Source organism: Ranitomeya imitator, chromosome 3 (genome assembly GCF_032444005.1).
Source record: "Ranitomeya imitator isolate aRanImi1 chromosome 3, aRanImi1.pri, whole genome shotgun sequence".
NCBI classification, from domain to species: domain Eukaryota; kingdom Metazoa; phylum Chordata; class Amphibia; order Anura; family Dendrobatidae; genus Ranitomeya; species Ranitomeya imitator.
The window spans coordinates 322,168,112-322,195,891 of record NC_091284.1 but is presented as its reverse complement, the minus strand read 5'-3'; the positions used below and the strand labels follow the sequence as shown (position 1 = coordinate 322,195,891).

At 41.9% G+C, this 27,780-nt stretch overlaps 1 protein-coding gene across 3 annotated transcripts in view; it reads left to right on the top strand.

The window, feature by feature from the left end:
- The window catches only part of NKAIN1 (sodium/potassium transporting ATPase interacting 1), a 178,221-nt gene extending 156,920 nt beyond the window's left edge, over nucleotides 1-21,301 (top strand). For 2 of the 3 annotated variants that reach the window (XM_069756665.1, XM_069756667.1), the window contains 3 exons: nucleotides 3,158-3,218; nucleotides 4,931-5,012; nucleotides 7,538-11,554. In XM_069756665.1, the coding sequence (XP_069612766.1) occupies nucleotides 3,158-3,218; nucleotides 4,931-5,012; nucleotides 7,538-7,547 (153 nt within the window). In that variant the 3' untranslated portion in view covers nucleotides 7,548-11,554. Of the gene's footprint in view, nucleotides 1-3,157; nucleotides 3,219-4,930; nucleotides 5,013-7,537; nucleotides 11,555-18,064; nucleotides 18,131-20,328 lie in introns of those variants that run through there. The other variant, XM_069756666.1, reaches the window with a different exon arrangement.
- The last annotated feature ends 6,479 nt before the right edge of the window (nucleotides 21,302-27,780 follow it).

The window sequence follows — 27,780 nt, the reverse complement described above, 5'->3', positions numbered from 1 at the left end:
GGTCTTTAAATGCGACATGACACTTGCAGAACATTCCATCAAAATCTGTGTTCCAAAACGCCACTCCATCGTTTCTGAGCCCTGCTGTGCGCGCAAACAGTAGTTTCCTCCCCATATATGGGTAGTGGAGGAGAAATTTCACAACAAATTTTGAGGTCCATTTTCTCCTATTGCCCTTGTGAAAATCAAAAAATTTTGGCTAAAAAAATTTTTGGTGGGAAAATGTTTTTTTTTTTTTTTTTTTTTCACCAGTCAACATTATAAACTTCAGTGAAGCACCTGGGGTTCAAGGTGCTAACTATGCATCTAAATAAGTTCATTAAGGGGTCTAGTTTCTAAAATAAGGTCACTTCTGGGGCGTTTCCACTCTTTAGGAACATCAGGGGCTCTCCAAATGCGACATGGCATCCGCTGATGATTCCAGCAAATTTTGCATTTAAAAAATCAAATGGCGCTTCTTCCATTCCGAACCCTGCCATGCACTCAAATAGTAGTTTTCCTCCACATATTGGGTATTTGCATGCTCAGGAGAAATTGCACAACAAATTGCATCTTGTATGGTGCATTTTCTCCTCTTAGGGTATGTTTCCACGTGCAGGAAACGCTGCGTGTTTGACGCTGCATAGAGACGCAGCGTCAAACACGCAGCGTCCAGATGTTACAGCACAGCAGAGGGGATTTAAAGAAATCCCATCTCCAATATGCGTGGTAACACGCACGCGGTGGCCCTGCGACTCCGGACATGCTGCGCGTCTTTTAAGATCGCAGCATGTCCGTATACCTTGCGGCGACGCTGCGTCGCCGCAAGGTATAACACAGGGCCCTATGCATGGGGTGCGATGATCCCGGATGTGTGCTATGAACACATCCGGCATCATCGCATCCCAGAAGGGGGCAGAGCTTAGCACAGAGCGGGTTTGCCGCTTCGACTAAACTGCCGGCCATCCTGAAGGTGGACACATACCCTAACTCTTGTGAAAATGAAAGAAATAGTGCTAATAGAACATTTTTGTGTGAAAAATGTGCTGTTTTATTTTTACAGCTCAACATAATAAACTTCTGTGAAGCATTTGGGGGTTCAAGGTACTAACCACACATTTAGATAAGTTCCTTGTAGGGTCTAATTTCTAAAAAAGGGTCACTTGTGGGAGGTTTCCACTGTTTAGGCACATCAGGGCTCTCCAAATGTAACATGGCGTCCGCTAATGATTACACAAAAACCCAGACTCATAATGTAAGGTGGCCAGGAACAATGTCCAGGCCCCTTGAAATACCTACTCCAAATGAACCAATACAAACATAGGAGAACCACAGGAGTATATAGGAAAATATAAACTTTATTAAAGGGAAACACATTAAAAACTACACACTAAAAGACACCAATAAAAAACACCGGGAAACCCAGACAAAAATAACATCAATTCATAAAGTATATATCTAGCATAGGTATAACCGTTGTGCCTTGTTGTTATAAATTGATGCCAATATAGGAAGATCCGTGACACCCACACCACCTCACAACAGGATAATAATGTCAGATCCACCCATGTCAATAATCAGTGTCACTGACGCTAAAATAGCTTTGCTCCAGATCAGACTATTATAAACCATGGTGAGGCTAAGATGTGGGAGATGTCTCAGGGGAAAACAGTAGTAAATTGCCAGCCGGCGTAAAAGTCTCCCCCCAGACACAAAACATACCCGGATCTTACCATACAATAGGGGTCCCTGAATTGGGCGCAACCCCCGACGCACGTATCGCCGCTCCTGTACTTGGCTTTATCAAGGGGAGCTAATGATTCTAGCAAATTTTGCATTCAAAAGTCAAATGGCACTCCAAGCTCTGCCGTGTGCCAAAACAGTAGTTTCCACCCACATATGGGACTCTACATATGGTGCAATTTCTCCTGTTACCCTTGTCAAAAACACAACATTTGGGGCTAAAAAATATTTTTCTGTGAAAATGTGATTTTTTTTTTTTTGTTTTTACACGGCTCAAAGTTATAAACTTCTGTGAAGCAGCTGGGAGTTCAAGGTGCTCACCATACATATAGATAAGTTCCCTGAGGGGTCTAGTTTCCAAAATGTGTCATTTGTGAGCGGTTTCCACTGTTTAGGCACATCAGGGGCTTTCCAAACGTGACATAATAATCCCAGCAAATTTAACATTCAAAAAGCCAAATGGCATTCCTTCCCTTCCAAATTCTGCCATGCACCAAAACAGTAGTTTTCCCCAACATATGGGGTAAAGGCATACTCAGGAGCAATTGCACAACAAATTTTGAGGTCCATTTTTAGATACCCTTGTGAAAATAAAAAAAATTGGGTCTACAGTAAAATTTTTGTGAAAAAAAGTTAAATGTCAATTTTTTCATTCCACATTCCATTAATTCTTGTGAAGCACCTGAAGGGTTAATCTTCTTTAATGTGGTTTTGAACACCTTGAGGGGTGTAGTTTTTAGAATTGTTGGACCTGAGGCAACAACACTTGTTCGTGTTTTCTGTCATATAGACCCCTCAAAGTCACTTCAAATGTGATGTGGTCCCTAAAACAAATGGTTTTGTAAATTTTATTGGAAAAAATCACTGGTCAACTTTTAACCCTTATACCTTACTGAAATAAAATTATGTTTAAAAAATGTTGCCTATGTAAAGTAGACATGTGGTAAATGTTATGTACTAGCTATTTTGTGTGACATAATGCTCTAATTTAAGGGCATAAAAACTAAAAATTTTGAAATTTGCTAAATTTTCACAATTTTCGCCTCATTTCCAATATTTTCACAAATAAATGGTAGGCATTGTGAATAAATTTTACCACTATCATGAAGTACAATATATCATGAGAAAACAAGCTCTGATTCAGTGGGATCCATTAAAGCGTTCCAGAGTTATTGCCACATAAATTGACACTGGTCAGAATTGTAAAATTTGGCCTAATCAGGAAAGTGAAAACAGGCTTCGGGGTGAAGGGGTTAATATACAGTAGTGGATACTTAGGTTACAAACTTAAGACAAAGCATTTTATAATGTTCACAAATAGCTATTTAGTTCATGAATTGAATATCTAATAGACAATTCTACATTTGGAAATATTTGTCCCCTATAATGTAATATTCCATTACTTTTTTTTTTTCCTTTTTCTACCCACCCACAGCTCTTTGGCTTTGTGTATGCCTGTTATGTCAGCAAAGTTTTTATGGATGAAGAAGACAGCTGTGAGTATTAATTATAAGGTTTCTTCATAATATATAAGATGTGTCTATTTGTCCAGTTGGAACAAAGGGGTAAAAATGTTAGAATGTGATAATTTCATACTCAAAAAAAGCCAAGCAGTGTATATCAGTAAAGAGATTGTGATCACAGACAACAATGAATAGGGGTAATGTTTGTGCTCTAAAGCCGTATTGTGTATAAATAATAAAACCATTGTAAAATGCATAGACTGTACGGCAATACAGTGTATAGACAATACCACCATCTATCAGGCTTGAATTGGTCCACTAATAATAATAATCTTTATTTTTATATAGCGCTAACATATTCCGCAGCGCTTTAAAGTTTTGTACACATTATCATCGCTGTCCCCGTTGGGGCTCACCATCTAAATTCCCTATCAATATGTCTTTGTAATGTGGGAGAAAACCAGAGTACCCGGAGGAAACCCACACAAACACGGGGAGAACACACAAACTCTTTGCAGATGTTGTCCAGTGCTAACCACTGAGCCACCGTGCTGCCACTATGAAACAAGCGGATCCCCAGGTGGGCCCACATGCAGGAGTGCGACGCCACGCACCTATGTGAGCAGTCGTTGAGACAATAGACTCTAATCACTGTGTACAGAGAGACATCATCTAATCATTTGTCAAAATATCCCATTTATTAATCTATAGAAACAGGTAAATTTGAGAATGAGAATAATGTAATATTTGTATGTAGTTGAACAGTGAGCTCCAGAGTCAATGTTATTGTTGGGCCCTTTTCCCTCTAGTTCAATGCTGCCATATTATATTTAAATAATACTCTATACAGTGCATTGAAAATTCTGTCATATCGCTCATAAATTATACTTACATAAAATGAACAAATGAAGCTACATTACATACACATCACACACACTTGTTCACATATTATTATATCTGAACGTGATAGGGGCTTGAATTTGCAGTCAAAAAGGTTGCGGCTACTGTGGGACAATAAGAATATAATCACTAGTCCAGGATGACCTAGGAGTCTGCACTATAGCAGGGCCCACAATAGGTCTTTCCTATAGAGCAGTGTTCCCCAACTCCGGTCCTCGAGAGCCACCAACAGGTCATGTTTTCAGGATCTCCTTTGTATTGCACAGGTGATAATTGCATCACCTGGCCAGGCAAGCATTCAATCACCTGTGCAATACTAAGGAAATCCTGAAAACATGACCTGTTGGTGGCTCTCGAGGACTGGAGTTGGGGAACACTGCTATAGAGCAAGAACCATGTTGCCCATAGTCCTCTCTGTGTGTGTAGGACCCAGAGGATCCAGCAGTATATGGGTGACATCGGTCCCCTCCTCACCGTAGTCACACTATACAAGATCTGATTTCTGGTTCCCTGAGGAGAACTTAGTTGTATCCCTGGAGCTAACAATTACGGGATGCTAAGGCACATAAGTAACTGTACATATTTACAAAACTTTGGAACCAAAAAGATCTTTGGCTATAAATATTGAAGACAATCTGCCCTAACAAAATATACATAAAAACACAGAAAAAGATGAAACACACCAAGCAAAACAGATGAGAGTAAGCGAAGTACAGTTAGGAAATCTTACAGGTATAACATGCTTATTACATTAGTTACATAATAATACCGTTATGTCACCTGTACTTAATAAAATTATTGTAATATTCTGTTAAGTAAAATACATATTCCCTGTTTCGATTCAGTTGATTTCATTGGCTCCTATGATTCCTATGGATATCAGGCTCCCATGAAGACATCACATCTCCAGCTGCAGCCCCTGTACAAGTACGTCTGTCACTTATGCTTCTTATAAAAATATCTAGAGAGATGTTTTCTTAGTTACTAATCATCCAATAAGTCTTGCTCCAGCACTGACGCGCAACACCCGTGTCCACCAGCAAAACAAGAGGCGAAGCCACACAACAGCATTATAAAAAATGATGATGTGGGAGTCCAAAAGAGTGTGACTACTACACTACCATAGTGAATAAACATATACCATAGGGGACAACATAAATGAAGAGGTGCCACAGAGACCAAAACCCATGTGGACGTCTCAAAGGTACACCACACGGACACTACCAAGCATAATATAAAACTTATAAAACATGAGACAAAAATTGGAGTAAAAAAAAGTCCAAAAAGTAATCAAAATATTAATTTATTGAAAAATAATAATATACAACATATAAACAGACTAGGATCAGGTAATTACAAAGGACACCCGTGTCCTGACAAAAGATGTTAAGTATTAAACATGGGTAAAGGTGCTGAAGTGCCACAAACAAGAGAGAGACCGGAAAGTCCGAAGTAAACTAGTAACCAGATGACTAAGTAAGTCTGCGCGCTATACCATTCCAAGGACTGGGTCCCAAACTAGATTCATTGCTTATCCATGATAACAGTGTGTCAGGATCAGTGTCCACGCCACCACCGACGCGCGTTTCGCCTCTTTCTCAAGGTGCTGTGGTCACTTAACGTGTTTTGTCAGGACACGGGTGTCCTTTGTTATTACCTGATCCTAGTCTGTTTATATGTTGTATATTATTATTTTTCAATAAATTAATATTTTGATTACTTTTTGGACTTTTTTTACTCCAATTTTTGTCTCATGTTTTATACACTACCATAGTGACATTTACTTATATTCAACTACGAGTTGAAAAATTTTGTTTCTTTTCAAAGATATTTACACCAGAATTCTTTGGAAAATGCTTTCGTGAATCAGGGCCTATGTTTTATTTGACTACTAGACATATTCAGTCCTGCCTCAGTCCTGCCTCAGATCCTGCCTCAGGTCCTGCCTCAGGTCCTGCCTCAAATCCTGCCTAAGATCTTGCCTCAGATCCTGCCTCACGTCCTGCCTAAGATCTTGACTCAGATCCTGCCTCAGATCCTGCCTCAGGTCCTGCCTCAAATCCTGCCCAAGATCTTGCCTCAGATCCTGCCTCACGTCCTGCCTCAAATCCTGCCTAAGATCTTGCCTCAGATCCTGCCTCACGTCCTGCCTCAGATCCTGCCTCAGTCCTGCCTCAGATCCTGCCTTAGGTCCTGCCTCAGGTCCTGCCTCAAATCCTGCCTAAGATCTTGCCTCAGATCCTGCCTCACGTCCTTCCTAAGATCTTGCCTCAGTTCCTGCCTCAGTCCTGCCTCAGATCCTGCCTCAGGTCCTGCCTCAAATCCTGCCTAAGATCTTGCCTCAGATCCTGCCTCAGTCCTGCCTCAGGTCCTGCTTCAGGTCCTGCCTCAAATCCTGCCTAAGATCTTGCCTCAGATCCTGCCTCAGTCCTGCCTCAGATTCTGCCTGAGATCCTGCCTCAGATCCTGCCTGAGATCCTGCCTCAGATCCTGCCTTAGGGTACCGTCACACAGTGAAATTTTGATCGCTACGACGGCACGATTCGTGACGTTCGAGCGATATATCCGTGACGTTCGAGCGATATCGCAATGTCTGACACGCTCCTGCGATTAGGAACCCCGCTGAGAATCGTACGTCGTAGCAGATCGTTTGAAACTTTCTTTCGTCGTCTAGTGTCCCGCTGTGGCGGCATGATCGCATGGTGTAACATATATCGTATACGATGTGTGCATAGTAACCAACGGCTTCTACATCGCACATACGTCATGAAATTATCGCTCCAGCGTCGTACATTGCAAAGTGTGACAGCAGTCTACGACGCTGGAGCGATATTGTTACGACGCTGGAGCGTCACGGATCGTACCGTTGTAGCGATGAAAATTTCACTGTGTGACGGTACCCTTAGTCCTTCCTCAGGTCCTGCCTAAGATCTTGCCTCAGATCCTGCCTCAGTCCTGCCTCAGGTCCTGCTTCAGGTCCTTCCTCAGGTCCTGCCTAAGATCTTGCCTCAGATCCTGCCTCAGTTCTGCCTCAGATCCTGCCTCAGATCCTGCCTCAGATCCTGCCTCAGATCCTGCCTTAGTCCTTCCTCAGGTCCTGCCTAAGATCTTGCCTCAGATCCTGCCTCAGTCCTGCCTAAGATCTTGCCTCAGATCCTGCCTCAGATGCTTTTAATCTCATTCACTTTACTATACAGGTTCCTACACTGTCACATTGAACCTGTATGGCTCCATTTTGGAGCATGTCATATATTTTCTGTCAGATTAATTTGTATGGCGACAGGATAAACCTCTGTATTTATCTTGCTGCAGAAAATGGTGCAGAAGGTGGCTGTTATATAGAGCAGAGCCATACCATGCCTGTGTGAATGAATGCCAAGACTAGTAATTATGTGCTGATATGGCAAACATTGCATTTCCACTAAAAACATTTCTTTTGTTTTCTTTTGCAGGCCTGGCTAGACCTACTTCATCAGTCTTCATTCACCACACGTTACCCAGTTGAAGCCCTTTTCGTATCTCTTCACATTTCATTTATTTCCCCACTTATATTCCTGATCAGTGGTCAAAATGCCTTAAAACACCATAACGCAGCAGTAGTAATGTTCAGAGGTGTCTGGACAGGTTGCCTGCATTTAGCATTGCAACTGTAATTTTAATTATGGATGGCATATTCTGCTGATACAGTGGTATGGTCCCATCATAACTGATCACTGGAGAGTAGATGTAGTGATGTCTGCCCCACAGATTAGGTAGATAATACAAGATTATTTGCTAGTAAAAACAACGAACAATAGACCACTCTTAGGCTAGAATGAAGAGGGGTTTTGACTTTGTATTTTATTTTTTTATTTATTTTAGGTTTTTGGATTTTTTTCCATTCTGAAGGAACAAAAGACCTCCCAAACAAGACAATATTAAGGGATTGTCGTATTTTAAGTATCCATCGGCACATTGAAGTCATTTAGATATACCAAGTGTTACTTAACTTCAGAATATGTGTAGTATGAAAACATACGTAGTTATATGAGAATCAAATGAGAAGCTCCTAGGAATGTTTCTGAAGCACGAATAATGAATAACGAATAATTAATTCAATTACCTGCTGACTATTTGGCTATATTTCTTTGCATACAAACTGTCTTAGCCCCAATTGTTTTTTATTGTATATGTCCAGTCTGTGCGACCATCTGATGCACCTATTATAGAACTGTGTGAGCTCCGGAAAGCATTTCTACACTTTTACATCCATTGGAATTGCTCAGATCCATCTAAAATGCCAACAGGCTTTGTATATCCTACCATTTTGTATATTCTCTTCCTATGTAAACCTGTGTGTCTCCTCTAATACTTTTTGAAACAAGAAAAGGGAGCAGATGGAGGAAAGTGACATACAACTGTAGGGGCAAACAACAAACAGAACTAACGGAAGTCTGTTAGCACAAAATGACTTTCCAAACCAAGTACAGATGTTCGGTGCACCCTTGATGTGGCCAAATAGTTCAGTGCATCTTCCCACCTACTTTTCTAACATCTACCTTCACTATACTCTGGTTCCAATAAACTCAGAGCTGTCAGACAAGGAAGAAAGGGCAGAGAAGGCAACAGGTAGATGGGATGGTGCGTTTGGTTTGAACAGTCATTTTGTGTTGACAGATTTCTTTTAGTTTGTAGTATGTAGCCATAGAAACAAATAAGTCTGCCTAAAAGTTGTATACCCAAAACGGTAGGATTCAGTTTACATTCAAAGCATTTGCAAAATCGCTTCAATTGTTTAGAAGCAATGGAACAAATAGTAATGGATGGAAAAGTGCATTTAGCCATGAATATTAATAAAAAATACAGGGTGATCCAAAAGACATGGTTGTAGAAGGCTATGAGTCACCCGCCAGGGCCGTGGGGTACCCGGTATCGGGTCCGGTGTTCACAGGGGGATGTCACGGTGGCGACCCGGTCCATGGCCCTGGGCGCCCATGTAAAAGGGAGATTGAATAAAGTTTATGTTCGTGATGCCATCTGTGGTACTCGGTCAATGGGGACCGACGCTGTTTTAAGGGGTCCTCTGGGGTTATGTTATGGCAGCTAGATGGTATAACATCCCACAGGGGAAGTATATCCCCAGGGCTCCCGCTATGTAGATGGAAGGTGGTGACTGGTGCAGTAAAGAACGAGGACACAGGTTTGCAGTCTATTCACCTGGTTTACTGAAGACTTCAGGCAGCCACAGTCCAGGGCACCAGATCACAGGGCAGGCAGTGTCCAGCTGGCTTGGAAGCGAATCCAGAGTTCCCCTTACCAGGTGGAGTTAAAAGCCTTTCTCTAGCGTGGTGGTATTGTAGTCCCTTACTGCCTATGGCTTCAGATAAGGTCCTCACAGTTCTTCTCTGTCCCCCATATAGGATAGGACACAAACCCGTATGACAGGTGACTTGAGCATTTTTACAGGGACTCTATCATGCCCCGGGCTCTATGTGTCACTGTGCCTCCTGGGTATTGAGGTGGACAGGTAACTTGCAGTTCAGCTGTCCTGCCGGTCTCTGCTGTAAGTCGTAGAGTCCCTTACAACCTCGGTATTCCGGCTACCGGTTATCTGCGCTTCAGAGGGAGGCTGTTATGATCTGGTGGTTTAGGAGCAACATGGGATGAGCTCTGAAGGAGGTGGTATCTGTACTGACTGCAAACCCTGAACCTAGCAGCGCAACTAGAAATAGTCGTGGGGGGTGCCTGACACTCCCTAGACCCCTCGGCACAGCCTAAGATCTAACTTCCCCTAAAGACAGAAACAGGAAACCTATCTTGCCTCAGAGAAAATCCCCAAAGGAAAGATAGCCCCCCACAAATATTGACGGTGAGAGGAGAGGGAAATAACATACGCAGAAATGAAATCAAATTTTAGCATAGGAGGCCATACTAGCTAGATAGATAGGACAGAACAGGATACTGTGCGGTCAGTATAAAAACTACAAAAAATCCACACAGAGTTTACAAAAATCTCCACACCTAACTAAAGGTGTGGAGGGTAAATCTGCTTCCCAGAGCTTCCAGCTTAACTGAATTAATCCATACTGACAAGCTGGACAAAAACATAGAATGTACCGAACAATGAAGTCCACAACATGAGGACAGAAAAGAGCAAGCAAGGACTTATCTTTGCTGAACTGGTCAGGATATCAGGGAAAACCAAGAGAGATGTGAATCCAACCAGGAACCATTGACAAGTGGCACAAGCTGAAGGGGAGAGCCAGGCTAAATAGCCGAGCAGAAAAGACAATTAGTGGAAGCAGCTGCTGACTGCTAAATCCAAGGAGCAGCCATTCCACTTAAAACCACCGGAGGGAGCCCAAGAGCAGAACTCACAAAAGTGCCACTTACAACCACCGGAGGGAGCCCAAGAGCGGAATTCACAACAAGAGGCAGCTTGTTCGCAGCTGGTCTCCCCTGATATCACTCTCTTGTGCTTCGCTCTCCTTCACGCTCACTGAACGATGTTCTTTCCTTCTGTACGTCTCTTTCTCCAGGGGCTGTAGTACTTCAGACTACAGGGCCCCTTCAGACCTTCTGACACTCTATGTCGGTCTGCTCTCTTCTGTCTCTCTGACAATCTATATCTCATCCCTCTTTCCTTCCAAACCACAATATATATAGGGGAGTCACCTAGAAATAGGATCAAAAGCTCCCCCTTGTGGCCTGAAGTGTCAACATGTTGTGTTCATTGTGATTACCTGATGAGTTTTTCTTCATCGCTTCCAAGCGTGACATCACTCTCCCCGTGAGGAAAGCAATGCCACTGTGACGACCATTACCCAGCTATTTTCCTAATGAGTATGGGAAATAACTATAGCAAGGCAAGACATCATTAGAGGGATAGTTGGAAAACTTTAGAAAGGTCATGGACTTTGTCTTTCCAGACATATTCTAAACACCGGATTCAGACAAGGATATTCAGAATATCTGCCATGTTGGCACCTTGGAAAGAATGCGGCGGGTTTTGCATTAGGAATTTGTAGAGGTGCAATCCATCCCAGAGACCCGCTTCTACAACATTATACAGTATTAAATACGTGCACAGTGCTACATTTATCTATAGAGCAAAAAGCAAAAACTATCCTTAGTCAAAGGAATGGCATCTTTTAAGATGTTATTAATATTGGCAAGGAAAGTCTTGGCAAGCTCCAACAAATATAGTCAACTCAGAAAGGAAAAATAATATGAGGATGCACTTATCGCGACTAAGATAAAGTCAAACGCATTATCACAAGGAAAGGAAGGAGGTAAAGGGAATAAAATAGCCTATTTTACATGGGGGTGTAAATGGTTAAATTATGCAAACTCAGATGATAGCAAGGCAACACAGACAATGAATCAAAACATGGCAACACCCTCAGAGGGAACTTTGTCTGACACTGGGAGGAAATTTGTGGGGATATTTTACGTACTTCCTGTCTTTTTATTTGTTTTATATATATATATATATACAGTTAAGTCCATATATATTTGGACAGAGACAACATTTTTCTAATTTTAGTCATAGACATTACCACAATGAATTTTAAACAAAACAATTCAGATGCAGTTGAAGTTCAGACTTTCAGCTTTCATTTGAGGGTATCCACATTAAAATTGGATCAAGGGTTTAGGAGTTTCTGCTCCTTAACATGTGCCACCCTGTTTTTAAAGGGACCAAAAGTAAATGGACAGATTAAATAATTTTAATATTTTTAAATAAAATATTCATTTCTAGTACTTGGTTGAAAACCCTTTGTTGGCAATGACTGCCTGAAGTCTAGAACTCATGGACATCACCAGACGCTGTGTTTCCTCCTTTTTGATGCTCTGCCAGGCCTTCACTGCGGTGGTTTTCAGTTGCTGTTTGCTTGTGGGCCTTTATGTCTGAAGTTTAGTCTTTAACAAGTGAAATGCATGCTCAATTGGGTTGAGATCAGGTGACTAACTTGGCCATTCAAGAATATTCCACTTCTTTGCTTTAATAAACTCTTGGGTTGCTTTGGCTTTATGTTTTGGGTCATTCTCCATCTGTAGTATGAAACGATGACCAATCAGTTTGGCTGCATTTGGCTGGATCTGAGCACACAGTATGGCTCTGAATACTTCAGAATTCATTCGGCTGCTTCTGTCGTGTGTCACATCATCAATAAACACTAGTGACCCAGTGCCACTGGCAGCCATGCATGCCCAAGCCATCACACAGCCTCCGCCGTGTTTTACAGATGATGTGGTATGCTTTGGATCATGAGCTGTACCACGCCTTCGCCATACTTTTCTCTTTCCATCATTCTCCTAGAGGTTGATCTTGGTTTCATCTGTCCAAAGAATGTTCTTCCAGAACTGTGCTTGCTTTTTTAGATGTTTTTTTAGCAAAGTCCAGTCTAGCCTTTTTATTCTTGATGCTTATGAATGGCTTGCATCGTGCAGTGAACCCTCTGTATTTACTTTCATGCAGTCTTCTCTTTATGGTAGATTTGGATATTGATACACCGACCTCCTGGAGAGTGTTGGTCACTTGGTTGGCTGTTGTGAAGGGGTTTCTCTTCACCATGGAGATTATTCTCCTATCATCCACCACTGCTGTCTTCCGTGGGCGCCCAGGTCTTTTTGCATTAATGAGTTCACCAGTGCTTTCTTTCTTTCTCAGGATGTACCAAACTGTAGATTTTGTCACTCCTAATATTGTAGCAATTTCTCGGATGGGTTTTTTCTGTTTTCGCAGCTTAAGGATGGCTTGTTTCACCTGCATGGAGAGCTCCTTTGACCGAATGTTTACTTCACAGCAAAACCTTCCAAATGCAAGCACCATACCTCAAATCAACTCCAGGCCTTTTATCTGCTTAATTGAGAATGACATAACGAAGGGATTGCCCACACCTGTCCATGAAATAGCCTTGGAGTCAATTATCCAATTACTTTTGGTCCCTTTAAAAACAGGGTGGCACATGTTAAGGAGCTGAAACTCCTAAACCCTTCATCCAATTTTAATGTGGATACCCTCAAATGAAAGCTGAAAGTCTGGACTTCAACTGCATCTGAATTGTTTTGACTAAAATTCATTGTGGTAATGTCTATAACCAAAATTAGAAAAATGTTGTCTCTGTCCAAATATATATGGACTTAGCTGTATATATGTATATATACAGTATATATATATATATAATGTGCAAGCCTACTACTGGTCAGTGTGGATCAGAAAGGTCACTTTGATCCTTAATGGTACTTAATGGTCTTGTATGTGACTCCATCGTCACAGTTGGAACACTTCAGGAAAGTAACGTTAACTTCGAACTGTTTGTATCGATTTCTACAAGAAAGCAATAGCACATATTCAGTTTACAAATCCATTCATTTCTACCAATATATTCTTATTTTCTCAGCCATTATTTTCTATGAAGAGAAATTTAGCATGGCACGCATTGTAGCCATGTTGTCATAATGTATTAGTGTGTGCACTGTCGATGATACAGGGGTGGAAATGAGGGATGACAAGAAGGCAACAATAATCAATGGTACTGGTCTGTAAAGTAATGTTGAAATGAGCGGATAGCAGAGCACAATAGTTGAGCTTCCTTAACATTAATGATGGGGAATATTGGCACTGGTGTTGCACCTGCACTGTGAATGCAATAGGATTGTAATAGTATGTAATGGCCAAGCGGCCACGCCATGGTAGGAGCACTATAGCATACATATAAGCACAATATGAACATCAAGTGGTGCCAATGTCTTTACAGTGCTTCTGTATGTATGTTGCATGTACAAGTATGAAGGAGATGTTTGTGTTCATTTTAGTATATGTGAAGTTTAAACACACTCCCACATCAGATCTATGATGAGTGTGGAGATTGAAGGTGTGCTATAATTCAACAAGCCTCGGTACCCAGAATCATAGAGTTTATCATCGGAAAGAAATGTTACCTTATAGAACACTTACAGGTCCTTCTGACTCCCAGGAATGAGAGAAAATGCACCCTGGTCTAATTTAATGTATGTATGGGATTTCTTTTATAATGTACCTCAGATTATGTCCATTTTTGTATATTTGAATTAAACAGTGTTTTGATTCTTTCTCTGTTTTAATTACTTTATTCTTTTTACCTATATGTCAGTCACAGTATTAGCTTGGCTCACATTGAGTTTTCGCCCAAGGTATACTGCAAAAAAAACAAACAAATGGATCTGTCAAAAAGTATACAGCCCAAGTTCATGTGCCACATATACCACAGATCCTGGCCATAGAAGGAAGCATAAGTTACTTATGATAAGAAAGAATACCGACGACACAGCAGGGGCTCGCAGCTGTTTTTTTTTTTTTTGAGGAAACAAATTTTCCTGCCTCTTTTATCACAGGAGCGATTGTTTCTGCTACGACTCCAGACCTCTAAGTTCATCATAAATCATGTTAGTAACACAGGAGTTCAGTGGCTGATGGAGCTCCTACATCACTGACTTGATCTATGATCAAGCTCAGGTGCAGTATTGGTCCGGCCGTGGGCCGCATCAGCCTGCAATACTTAAAAGCAATGGCACCTTCAGTACGCTGATACTGTTGACAGCTGTAGTGGAGTAGAAAACCATCTGATTCCTGCTCCACCACTTTCTCTGACAGAAAGCAGGCTACTTCTGACCTACGGTCTGTCAAAGTCAAGTCTCATGTGGGACATCGGCTTCTTGATGACATGCTTGTCTCAGTCCACTGTGTCACAATCTGCAAGATAAGAAGAATGCTGTGGTGGATTAGGTGAATATAAGGCTTTTTTTATTATGTGTCCAGAGTTTTGATGTGGGGAGCTATTTGGGGTATTATACTGTGCATAGAGCGCAACAGGAACATTATAATGTGCATTGGGTGGGAGGTGCCATCACATGCCGTATAGGGAGCTGTGAGGGCATTATATTGTGCATGTAGGCATAGGTGGCCAGTGGTGCCATTATACTTTGCATAGGTTGCTATAGGGCCATCATACTATATATAGGGAGCTATGGTGACATCATACTATATGTTGTTGTGGGGTCCAGCGTAATGTATATAGGGAGATGTGAGGGACATAATACTATAGTGTAGTGCAGCGGGGTTGGTGCAGTGTGACAGACAGGCAGTGACCTAGGAGAGTTCAAAACAAAGTTTTTTAATGTCCAAAGAAAACTTACACTGGAACTCAAAAGGTGTTAGGGGTCGAGTTCCTGCCTCTGCACAGGGGGAATCTCGGGCCATCTCCGCTGCGGTCTCCCATTCTTCTCCTGCCACGGTGAAGCCTGCTCAGCAGAGACGTCGATCCCAGCGTCTCGCTCAGTCTGACTCTGTGCTAAGAGTTACTGCTGCATTTCCTGCTTCTGCCATTGAAGTCAGTGCTGGGCAGCGGCGAGCAGACGCTTCTGGTACTAAGTCCTGCTTTTCACATTCTGAGCATGCCCAGAGTAAGATTTCTCAGTGGAGATTGAGGGTCACATAATCAGATACTGCAGCTAAGGTCATTGGTCCTTCTTGGAAGGTACTTGTAGGTGCTAGGACTAAGTCCTGATTTGCACTCTGAGCATGCCCAGGGCAAGATCTCTCAGTGGAGATCTAGGGTCACATGCTCAGGTACTGCAGCAACTCCATTGGTCCTTCTTTGAAAGGTCCTAAACGTGCTGCAACTATTTAAGGCCCGCATGGCCGCACGGCCATTAGCTAGTATTGTCTATTGTTATGTGCTTTGCACCACTGTGGTCACATGAGAGTGTGTTCAGGGACCCGGCTGAAATAATCTCCTAGAATGCTGGCACCTCCGGCAAGGAGTTTGTGTTTGGATGTATTCAGGGACCCGGCTGAAATAAGCCCCTAGAATGCTGGCTCCTCCGGCGAGGAGTTTTGTGTACATGTGTGACCACTGACTGCTCTCTGTTTGGGCAGTTAGCCTGTGCCTCTGTGGAGTCTAACAGGGTACAGTGCTTCTCTTTCACGGCTACTCAGTGAATTAACTGAGTTAGTCTATACCGCCATATAGTACCGCCGTTTGCTAGCAGCAGGTACTCCTGCACGGTGGACCCCGGGCTGCGAACGCACCAATATCAATAAAAACATCTCTATTTACTCGGTGTGTTCCGCTAGCCCAAACAAAAGGTATCCTCCGGATCGCAGCCGGGAAAGCAAGATAGTCCAAAATCGGTTGCCATAGGTGACTGCACCGCCATGTACGCTGAGGGGTGCCAGTCCTTTTTGGCTCCACTTGGATATGTGTTACTTCACACAGGTTGAGCTCTGCAGAGCCTCCTTCTCTGCACAGTTGCAAAACCAAACTGACACACCCAATCCTCTGCTGCAAGGATGTCACAAGGAACCTGTGGCAGCAGGCCACATGGAAGACCCAGCCGGGAGGAAACTGACTGCCCCACTACCAACCTGTAGTCTGTTTCAAAAATAAAAGCCCATGGCAGGTTTTCCTAAATCTGCTTTGGACAAATAGCTTGCCCAAGACCAACACTTACTTTTATGATGAGGTCTGACCAAAGAGGAGTAGAGGGCAATAATGACTTCGCGTGATCTAGACTGTATGCTTCTGTTAATACATCCCAGAATTGAATTTGCCTTTTTTGCTGCTACATCACACTGTTGACTCATGTTCAGTCTGTGATCAATTAGTATACCCAAGTCTTTTTCACATGCACTGTTACTTAGCCCTATTCCTCCCGTTTTGTATATGCTTTTTTATTTTTATTGCCCAGATGTAGTACTTTGCATTTTTCCTTGATAAAAACCATCCTATTAGTTGCTGCCCATTGCTCCAGTTTATTTATATATTTTTGAATCCTCTCTCTCTCTTCTCTAGTATTAGATATCCCTCCTAGCTTTGTGTCATCAGCAAATTTAATCAGTTTACCCTCAATTCCTTCATCTAAATCATTGATAAAGATGTTGAACAATACAGGGCCCAGGACACAGCCCTGTGGTACCCCACTTGAGACATTCTTCCAACTGGATGTGCAGCCATATACGGCCACTCTTTGGGTCCGATCACTAATCCAGTTATGAATCCACCTAACAGTTGCCTTGTCCATTCCATACTTAGTAATTTTTTCAGTAAGGATTGTGTGAGATACTTTGTCAAATGCTTTGCTGAAGTCAAGATATACTATATCTACAGCATTTCCCTGATCCACCCAGTCAGTGATTCTGTCATAGACTCTGTTTGGTCGTCAAGAGGACCAAGCTCTGGTGAAACCGGGCATTCCTTGAAAAATACTAAAATACTTTTCAAATAGGATCATTCCTAGAGGTTTACATGTACGGGTTATTCCCACTTTTCCCATTGATGATGACGACTTTATAAAACAGTGGAAGAAGGCGTGTGGCAACTGCTCTAATGTTTTGATTAAACTCCTCAATGGTTTGAATACTGGTAATATCATGAAATTAGAAGCAGAAATTAATGCTATAGAAGAAGAATTGAAAACCATCGGGTCTCCAGATAAAATTCAAACATTCAACAATCAATTGGAAAAGACTATTGATGCCACTGTCAAAAAGATTCAGGCCTCACAATCAAATAAATTTAATAGAGACTTACCTGATTACCAGAACAATAAAGTGTATATGTGGAGGAAAGTGCAGGCTCAGAAGGGCCAAGCCCAGCGTACTGGGTCTTTTTCATCGCTCTCCTCTGTAAGTGATATATCAGAAGCCTCAAGTTCTAATATGATCACCAGATCGGCAACGAGTACTAAAAGATTTAGAGAAGAGAATTTCCATCCATATAGACATGGCACAACTAATATATCTGAATCAACAAGATTTAAAAACAAGGTAATCAACTTGAGCCAACATACTCTTTTACCAATTGATTTGTCTCTCTTGGAGAGGGGTCTGTCTTTCTCGCCGGCGGCTGCTTTTGATAGATTTTCTACCATCAAAGACCTTCACCTCTTTGCACGGTCTTTGTTATTCAAGAAATATTTTTTTGATCCTAATGTGTTACAATTATTTCCCACAGAGGAGGAACAAACAGCCTTACGTGATTTAGAGGAACTCTCCATTGAACACAATCAGACCGAAGGAGGTAAGATTCCCCCCTCCATCAGACCACGTTCTAGGAAGTTTCCCCCCCCCCTCCTCATGCTCAAATATCGATTTATTTGTGCAAATTGTCACTAAAGACTTACAAAAAATACCCAGTCATATACATAATGACAATTTAACTAGGGAGGAAAGGGTGCGACTGCGCCATCTTGTGGATCTTCCAGATGTGGTAATTAAACAGTCGGACAAGGGAGGAAATATTGTCATTTGGCCTTTAGAGGATTATGAAAAGGAAGCCTTTAGGCAGCTTAATGATAAAACATGTTACAAAAAACTTACATTTAACCCTTTGTCCGCCTACTTCATCCAACTCAAAAACATCATCATGTGAGCAAAAGAAAATAAAGTAATTACTAAGGAGTTGGTTTCCACTTTGGTAGTAATGGAACCCACAATTTTCACTTTTTACCTGCTACCCAAGATCCACAAGTGTGCCCACTCGCCCCCTGGCCGACCAATTATATCGGGAAGGGGTAATTTCCTGGAAAACATCAATCAATGAATTGATTCAAAACTTCAACTATTGGTGGAGGAATTACCTTCCTTTTTAAAGGATACAGGGGAACTCCTCCGGAAAGTTGATTGTCTTCATTTGGACAAAAATGCTATGCTGGTGACAGCGGACGTTGAGTCCCTGTACACCAGCATACGACATGAAGATGGACTAAGGGCTGTGGAATTCTTTTTAAGTACATCTACGCTCCCGATGACCATTAGAAATTTGATTATTGAGTTATTACGTTTTGCGTTGATTCATAAATTTTTTTACTTTTAAGGGGTCCTTCTTCCTGCAGCTCCAGGGGACCGCTATGGGGCTCCTTACGTGCCCTCGTATGCGGGTCTGTTCCTGGGGCTGTGGGAGAGGGACCTCTTCCTGTCCGATCCTGCTGTCGTCAGTGTGCCGTGTCCTTTCCAGGGCACGGTACATCCACGACATCCTCTTGATCTGGCAGGGATCAACTGAATCGTTGGAAAACTTTTTAACATCTTAAATGCAAATGAGGTCAATATTCGTTTGACATACAAGTGCAGTCCCGACGAGATTGATTTTTTAGACGTCCTCCTTAGGAGAGAAAAAAATGATGAGATCCAAACTAGCATTTATCGAAAATCTACCGCTGCAAATGCATTGTTACACACCTCCTCGACCCACCCGAGCCATATTACTCGTGCAGTCCCAACGGGACAATTCTTGAGACTGCGCAGATTATGTTCCAATGAACAAGATTTCCTTGTACAAGCAAATGATTTAAAAACACGCCTTAAAGATCGTGAATATAGTGGTAGAATCATTAAAAAGGCTTTCAATAGAGTCAAACACTCAACAAGACATGATCTTCTCTATAAACCTCAGAATAGATCTGATAGTGAGGTGGTTCGTTTTATAACAAACTACAATTCACAATTCAGTTCATTAAGGAATATATTGGATAAATCGTGGCCCATTCTAAGGGCAGATCCTGTCCTCTCTAGATTTTTGCCCGAAAGGGCTGCCATCACTGCTCGGAGATCTCGTAATCTAAAAGATATGTTGGTCCATACTCACTATGTTGGTGACAAACCTTTAACTTTTTGGACAACAGGATTCCGAGATGGAGTTGTTTCTCTTGTGGCCGTGGTGTTGCTTGCCCAAACATAGATAGAAGTGATGTGTTTCTTAGTTCGGATGGCTTTCGTGAATTCAAGATAAAAAAAACACATAACATGTACAAGCGTTAACGTGATCTATTATGCCACCTGTCCGTGCACCAAAATATATATAGGCCTTACTACTCGGCAATTAAAGGTGCGCGTGAGAGAACACGTCTTGGGCATCTTGGCAGCAGCAACACAAGATGAAGTATCTACTTTAAAAACTATCCCCGGCCATTTTAAAATCCATCATGGTTGTGATGGCAGCCTCCTAAGGGTTAAAGGAATTTACATGATTAAGTCGAGTATTCGGGGTGGTGGGATTTCAAAAAAACTTGCGCAGTCCAGATGGATATGGAGATTGGGAACTCTCCATCCATCTGGTCTCAATGAAAACCTCAACTATGCCCCTTCCTACCATAATAACACCTTTTATGGTTCACCTAATTGTTTATGTCATGGTAATTTGCTTTTGTTGTTTATAAAAAATACCTGTATAATATACCATCTATACATTTATAATTTTAAATTTATTTTATTATATAGGCGAAAATTATTTCCTGTGCAATTACCTTGAACCCTTTGATGATCTGACATCTATCTGACAACATACCCTACCGCATATTGTGGAATTAATGAATATTAACATCATACCTGCTGCACACCGTGGAACTTTGAACGCACTATTAATATCCGTGGATAAAATCTATCCCTTTATATTTATGGAATACTACTATCTTATGCATTATATATATATTATGATGTGATTATATTTACCTATATTACTTTGCACTGAGATGTTATACTGGGATAAATATGTATGGCCAGATTGTGCAATTATTGTTGTCTGGCAGTCTATCCAACCCCCCCCCCATCTGCACGCGCTGTATCTGTCTGTCCTGGACTCCTCCTGGCTTTCGGCATCATTACATGGTGTTGACACTCCTCCACCATGTGATGCTGGCGCGGGGCAGATTCCTGTATCACATGGGGACCAGCGCGTCACTTCCAGTGGGGGCGTGGTTTATCGGTACTCTAGACGCCGCTTATCATTTGGTGTCTTGTTGGTAGATAGGGTTTTTAAGGCTGCACAGGGAGAGTGTGTGTACACCACTCGCACACCTCTCGGGAGTCCCCTCTGATCGCGGTCAGTACCAGTCTCAGGTAATTTGATGGTCGTCTAATCTGGCGAGTTCCAAAGTAAATAATAGCTATTACAGCTATTTGCAATTGTTGTAGACTGGTGCCTACACTAGACCTGTAGGTTTATATACATAGCAATAGTGCCGCATGTATCTTTAATAATCCTGCGGTATCTTCATTATGATACCATCTATGGCAGAATATTCTGTGTTCCTACTGAGGAAATTATATACATTTTACATATTTGTAATCTTGGGGTTCTGGGAGGTGTGGTGTGCCTTGATGCATAGCTGCAATTTACACATAGTTTGTCCCTACATTCATGCCTATACCTGTTTATAATTTTTTTTAATAATAAAGTTTGATATGTTTTTGATTTCTTGTTGGACTGGTACATCTTTTTTGCTTTGTTGCAAATGGTTTTGATGCTTTGAGGTTGATGGGTCCATGACTCTAATCCGCCACATGGTATATAATGTGGATAGATACCCAATAATTGTATTATTATCAACATGTGTGTTTGTTGGTGGGGTATAGTATATCTAACTTTTGCTGTGTTTTGCACAGAATCTCTCCTCGACATGGATTACAAGGCCAAAGATAAAATTTGGCTTTCTCAGATTGACCAGATGTTCGGTAACCATGATGGAACGAACAGTTCACAAATGGGTGACCAGAATTGTGAGGAAAGGACTTCTACATTACAGAGTTTGGTCGTCAAGAGGACCAAGCTCTGGTGGAACCGTGCATTCCTTGAAAAATACCTTCCGAGAAAGATCATTCCTAGAGGTTTACGTGTTCGGGTTATTCCAACTTTTCCCATTGATAATGACGACTTTATAAAACAGTGGGAGGAGGCGTGTGGCAACTGCTCTAAGTTTTTGATTAAACTCCTCCATGGTTTGAATACTGGTAACATTATGAAATTGGAAGTAGAAATTAATGCTATAGGAGAAGAATTGAAAACCATCGGGTCTCCAGATAAAATTCAAACATTCAACAATCAATTGGAAAAGACTATTGATGCCACTGTCAAAAAGATTCAGGCCTCACAATCAAATAAATTTAATAGAGACTTACCTGATTACCAGAACAATAAATTGTATATGTGGAGGAAAGTGCAGGCTCAGAAGGACCAAGCCCAGCGTACTGGGTCTTTTTCATCTCTCTCCTCTGTAAGTGATATATCAGAAGCCTCAAGTTCTAATATGATCACCAGATCGGCAACGAGTACTAAAAGAATTAGAGAAGAGAATTTCCATCCATATAGACGTGGCACAACTAATATATCTGAATCAACAAGATTTAAAAACAAGGTAATCAACTTGAGCCAACATACTCTTTTAACAATTGATTTGTCTCTCTTGGAGAGGGGTCTGTCTTTCTCGCCGGTGGCTGCTTTTGATAGATTTTCTACCATCAAAGACCTTCACCTCTTTGCACGGTCTTTATTATTCAAGAAATATTTTTTTGATCCTAAAGTGTTACAATTATTTCCCACAGAGGAACAATAAACAGCCTTACGTGATTTAGAGGAACTCTCCATTGAACAAAAAGCAGGGTGTGATTAATTAGTTAAAAATTAACTTTTAATACATTCATTTAAAATAGTATACCATAGAATAGTATTAACTTAAAAAAATACATATAGGACTCACAATATATCACATTCAAAAAGGAATGCCAATTAAACCACAATACCACAAACCTCAAACTGTTGAGGATCTTATGACAAAAAATTCCCTTGGAAATTAAAGAGAACTATACGATTTCACATCAAATATCTTTCAGCAAACCAAAAAACAAATAATATACACTCTCCATATAAGATGCTGAGTAGAATGCAATAATACCTTTCAAATGGTTTCTGAATGGTGTGAAAAAAGAGGGACAGTCTCACCCAATTCTTTTCAAAGGTAAGACAATAGCCGTTTATATCTGGTGCTATGTCTGGGGAGATGGTACATTCTCATCCATACAAATACCCCATCGTTATATGTCACCAGTTCCCATAGAAACCCCAAATAGACAATATATACTTACCTACGCGTTTCGTTTTCTTATACTCATCAGGGGAAGGTTTCTATATCCCTCCATGTGGGAGATTTGTCCAAAAAACAGGGTGCTGGATTGACATGATTGAGCCGAGTATTCGGGATGGTGGGATTTAAACAAAACTTGCACAGTTAGAGTCCAGATGGATATGGAGATTGGAAACTCTCCTGTGCAATTACCTTGAACCCTTTGATGATCTGACATCTATCTGGCAACATACCCTACCACAATTAAATTAAAGAATATTAACATCATACCTGCTGCACACCGTGGAACTTTGAACACACTATTAATATCTGTGGATAAAATCTATCCCTTTATATATATGGACTACTACTATCTGATGCATGATAGATTATATTTATCTATATTACTTTGCACTGAGATGTTATACTTGGATAAATAAGTATGGCCGGATTGTGCAATTATTGTTGGCTCGCAGTCGATCCAACCCCCCCATCTGCACGTGCTGTATCTGTCTGTCCTGGACTCCTCCTGGCTTTCGGCATCAGTACATGGTGTTGACACTCTTCCACCATGTGACACCGGCGCGGGGCGGATTCCTGGATCACATGGGGACCAGCGCGTCACTTCCGATGGGGGCGTGGTTTATCGGCACGCTAGACGCCGCTTATCATTCGGTGTCTTGTTGGTAGATAGGGTTTTTAAGGCTGCACAGGGAGAGTGTGTGTGTGCCCCTTGACGAAGGCAGGACCGAAAATCGCATTGGGGCGGGCACGCACACCTCTTGGGACTCCCCTCTGATCGTGGTCAGCACCAGTCTCAGGTAATTTGATGGTCGTCTAATCCGGTGAGTTCCAAAGTAAATAAGGGTATTATTATAGCTATTTGCAATTGTTGTAGACTGGTGCCTACACTAGACCTGTAGGTTTATATACATAGCAATAGTGCCGCATGTATCTTTAATAATCCTGCGGTATCTTCATTATGATACCATCTATGGCAGAATATTCTGTGTTCCTACTAAGGAAATGATATACATTTTACATATTTGTAATCTTGGGGTTCTGGGAGGTGTGGTGTTGTGAATTCTGCTCTTGGGCTCCCTCCGGTGGTTGTTGATGGTAATGCAGTTATTCCTGAGCAGCAGTCTTGGACAGGTGTTTCTGCTAATTGTAATTCTGACTGGGGTATTTAGCTGTGCAGGACTCATTAGTCCTTGCCAGTAGTCAATGTTCCTTTGGAAGTGTTGGTCCTCTGCCTGGCCTCTCCTGCTTGCTGCCAATTCAGCTAAGATAAGTGTTTGCTTCATTTTTTAGACACACTGCTGTGTGTTTATTTTCTGTGCTGATCTTGTTTCTATTTTGTTCCTGCTAGACTGTGCCTGATGTTTTTCTCAGTCTAGTTGGACTCGCTGGAGTCGCAGATATACTCTCCACATCTTTAGTTAGGCGGTGGAGTTTTTGTATTTTTCTGCTGTGGATATTTTGTAGTGTTTTATGCTGACCGCATAGTATCCTGTACTATCCTTTCCTATCTAGATAGAAGTGGCCTCCTTTGCTTATCCCTGTTTTCTGTCTGCGTGTGTCTTTTCCTCTCCTACTCACAGTCATTATTTGTGGGGGGCTACCTATCTGTTGTGAATTCCGCTCTTGGGCTCCCTCCGGTGGTTGTAAGTGGCACTTTTGTGAGTTCTGCTCTTGGGCTCCCTGTTGTGGTTTCAATTGGCATGGCTGCTCCTTGGATTTAGCTGTCAGCAGCTGCTTCTACTGATTGTCTTTTCTGCCCGGCTATTTATGCCTGGCTCTTTCCTTCAGCCAGTGCCACTTGTAAATGGTTCCTGGTTGGATTCACATCTCTTTGGATTTCCCTGTTATCCAGACCAGTTCAGCAAAGCTAAGTTCTTGCTTGCTCTTTTCTGTCCACAGATTGTGGACTTATCCGTTCTGTGCTTTCTATGTTTGTCCAGCTTATCAGTATGAAATATCTCTGTGTTGCTGGAAGCTCTGCGAAGCAGATTTACCCTCCACACCTTTAGTCAGGTGTGGAGATTTTTGTAATCTCTGCGTGGATTTTTGTAGTGTTTTATACTGACCGCACAGTATTCCATCCTGTCCTATCTGTCTAGCAAGACTGGCTTCCTGTGTTCATCCTGGTTTCATTCTGTGTATGTCTTTTCCCTCTCCACTTACAGTCATTATTTGTGGGGTGCTAATCTATCCTTTGGGGATTTTCTCTGAGGCAAGATAGTTTTCCTGCTTCTATCTTTAGGGGTAGTTAGCTCTTAGGCTGTGACGAGATGCCGAGGGAGAGTTAGGAGCATCCCACGGCTACTTCTAGTGTTGTGTTGAGCTTAGGGACTTAGGGACAGATACTACTTCCTTCAGAGCTCGTTCCATGTTGCTCCTAAACCACCAGATCATAACAGTACAAGTGGCCATAAATGAATTAAATGCATCTCAAAAAGAAGGAAAAAAATCTGAGCCATTTTTTTTTCTGTGCTCTCTTTTTGTCTTTTTTTTTTCTTCTTGACCTTTGGGTGGTGCAGGATTTGTGCTCTGGCATGGATGTTCAGGGTTTGTTTTCTCATGTGGATCAACTTGCTGCAAGAGTACAGAGTATCCAAGATTATGTTGTCCAGACTCCGGCTTTGGAGCCTAAAATTCCTACTCCTGATTTGTTTTTTGGAGACAGATCCAAGTTTTTGAACTTTAAAAATAACTGCAAATTGTTTTTTGCTTTGAAACCCCGTTCTTCTGGCGATCCCATTCAGCAAGTAAAAATCATTATATCCTTGCTGCGTGGTGACCCTCAGGACTGGGCATTCTCCCTTGAATCAGGGGATCCGGCATTGTTGAATGTAGACGCATTTTTTCAAGCGCTCGGATTATTGTATGACGAACCTAATTCTGTTGATCATGCAGAAAAAACCATGTTGGCCTTGTGTCAAGGTCAGGAAGCGTCAGAATTATACTGCCAGAAATTTAGGAAATGGTCTGTGCTTACTAAACGGAATGAGGATGCTCTGGCTGCTATTTTCAGAAAGGGTCTTTCTGAAGCCCTTAAAGATGTTATGGTGGGCTTCCCTACGCCTACTGGTTTGAGCGAGTCTATGTCTCTAGCCATTCAGATTGATCGGCGTTTGCGCGAGCGCAAAGCTGTGCACCATATGGCAGTGTCCTCTGAGGAGAGTCCTGAATCTATGCAATGTGATAGGATTTTGACTAAAACAGGACAGCAGGAATTCAGACGTCAGAATAGGCTGTGTTTTTACTGTGGTGATTCTGCTCATGTTATTTCTGATTGCCCTAAACGTACTAGGAGGGTCGCTAGGTCTGTTACCATTAGTACTGTACAGCCTAAATTTCTTTTATCTGTGACCCTGATTTGCTCATTGTCGTCCTTTTCTGTCATGGCATTTGTGGATTCAGGCGCCGCCCTGAACCTAATGGACTTAGAATTCGCCAGGCGCTGTGGTTTTTCCTTGCAGCCTTTACAGAGCCCTATTCCTTTGAGGGGCATTGATGCTACTCCATTGGCCAAGGATAAACCTCAGTACTGGACGCAGATGACCATGTACATGGCTCCTACACATCAGGAAAATTGCCGTTTTCTGGTCTTGCATAACCTGCATGATGTTGTTGTACTGGGTTTTCCATGGTTACAGGAACGTAATCCGGTGCTGGATTGGAAAACTATGTCTGTGACTAGTTGGGGTTGTCAAGGGGTACATAGTGACGTTCCTTTGATGTCAATTTCCTCTTCTGAGGTCCCTGAGTTTTTGTCGGATTTCCAGGATGTATTTGATGAGCCCAAGTCCAGTTCCCTTCCTCCACATAGGGACTGTGATTGTGCTATTAACTTGATTCCAGGTTGTAAGTTCCCTAAAGGCCGACTTTTCAATCTGTCTGTGCCAGAGCATGCCGCAATGCGGAGCTATGTTAAGGAATCTTTGGAGAAAGGGCATATTCGGCCGTCTTCGTCACCATTGGGAGCGGGTTTCTTTTTTGTTGCTAAGAAGGATGGCTCCTTGAGACCCTGTATAGATTATCGTCTTCTTATTAAGATCACGGTCAAATTCTAATACCCCTTGCCTTTGCTTACTGATTTGTTTGCTCAGATTAAGGGGGCTAGTTGGTTTACTAAGATTGACCTCCGAGGGGCATATAATCTTGTTCGTATTAAACAGGGTGACGAATGGAAAACTGCATTTAATATGCCCGAAGGCCATTTTGAATACCTTGTGATGCCATTTGGGCTCTCTAATGCTCCATCTGTGTTCCAGTCTTTCATGCATGATATTTTCCGCAATTATCTTGATAAATTCATGGTTGTATATTTGGATGATATTTTGATTTTTTCCGATGATTGGGAGTCTCATGTGAAGCAGGTCAGGATGGTATTCCAGATCCTTCGTGATAATGCTTTGTTTGTGAAGGGGTCTAAGTGCCTATTCGGAGTTCAGAAGGTCTCTTTTTTGGGTTTTATTTTTTTCTCCCTCATCTATAGAAATGGATCCTGTTAAGGTCCAAGCTATTCATGACTGGATTCAACCCACATCTGTGAAGGGCCTTCAAAAAATTTTGGGCTTTGCTAATTTCTATCGCTGTTTCATTGCCAACTTTTCCAGTGTGGTTAAGCCCCTTACTGATTTAACGAAGAAAGGCGCTGATGTGACGAATTGGTCCTCTGCGGCTGTTGAGGCCTTTCAGGAGCTTAAACGCTGATTTACTTCTGCCCCTGTGTTGCGTCAGCCGGATGTTTCTCTTCCTTTTCAGGTGGAGGTCGACGATTCTGAGATTGGGGCAGGGGCCGTTTTATCTCAGAGGGAATCTGATG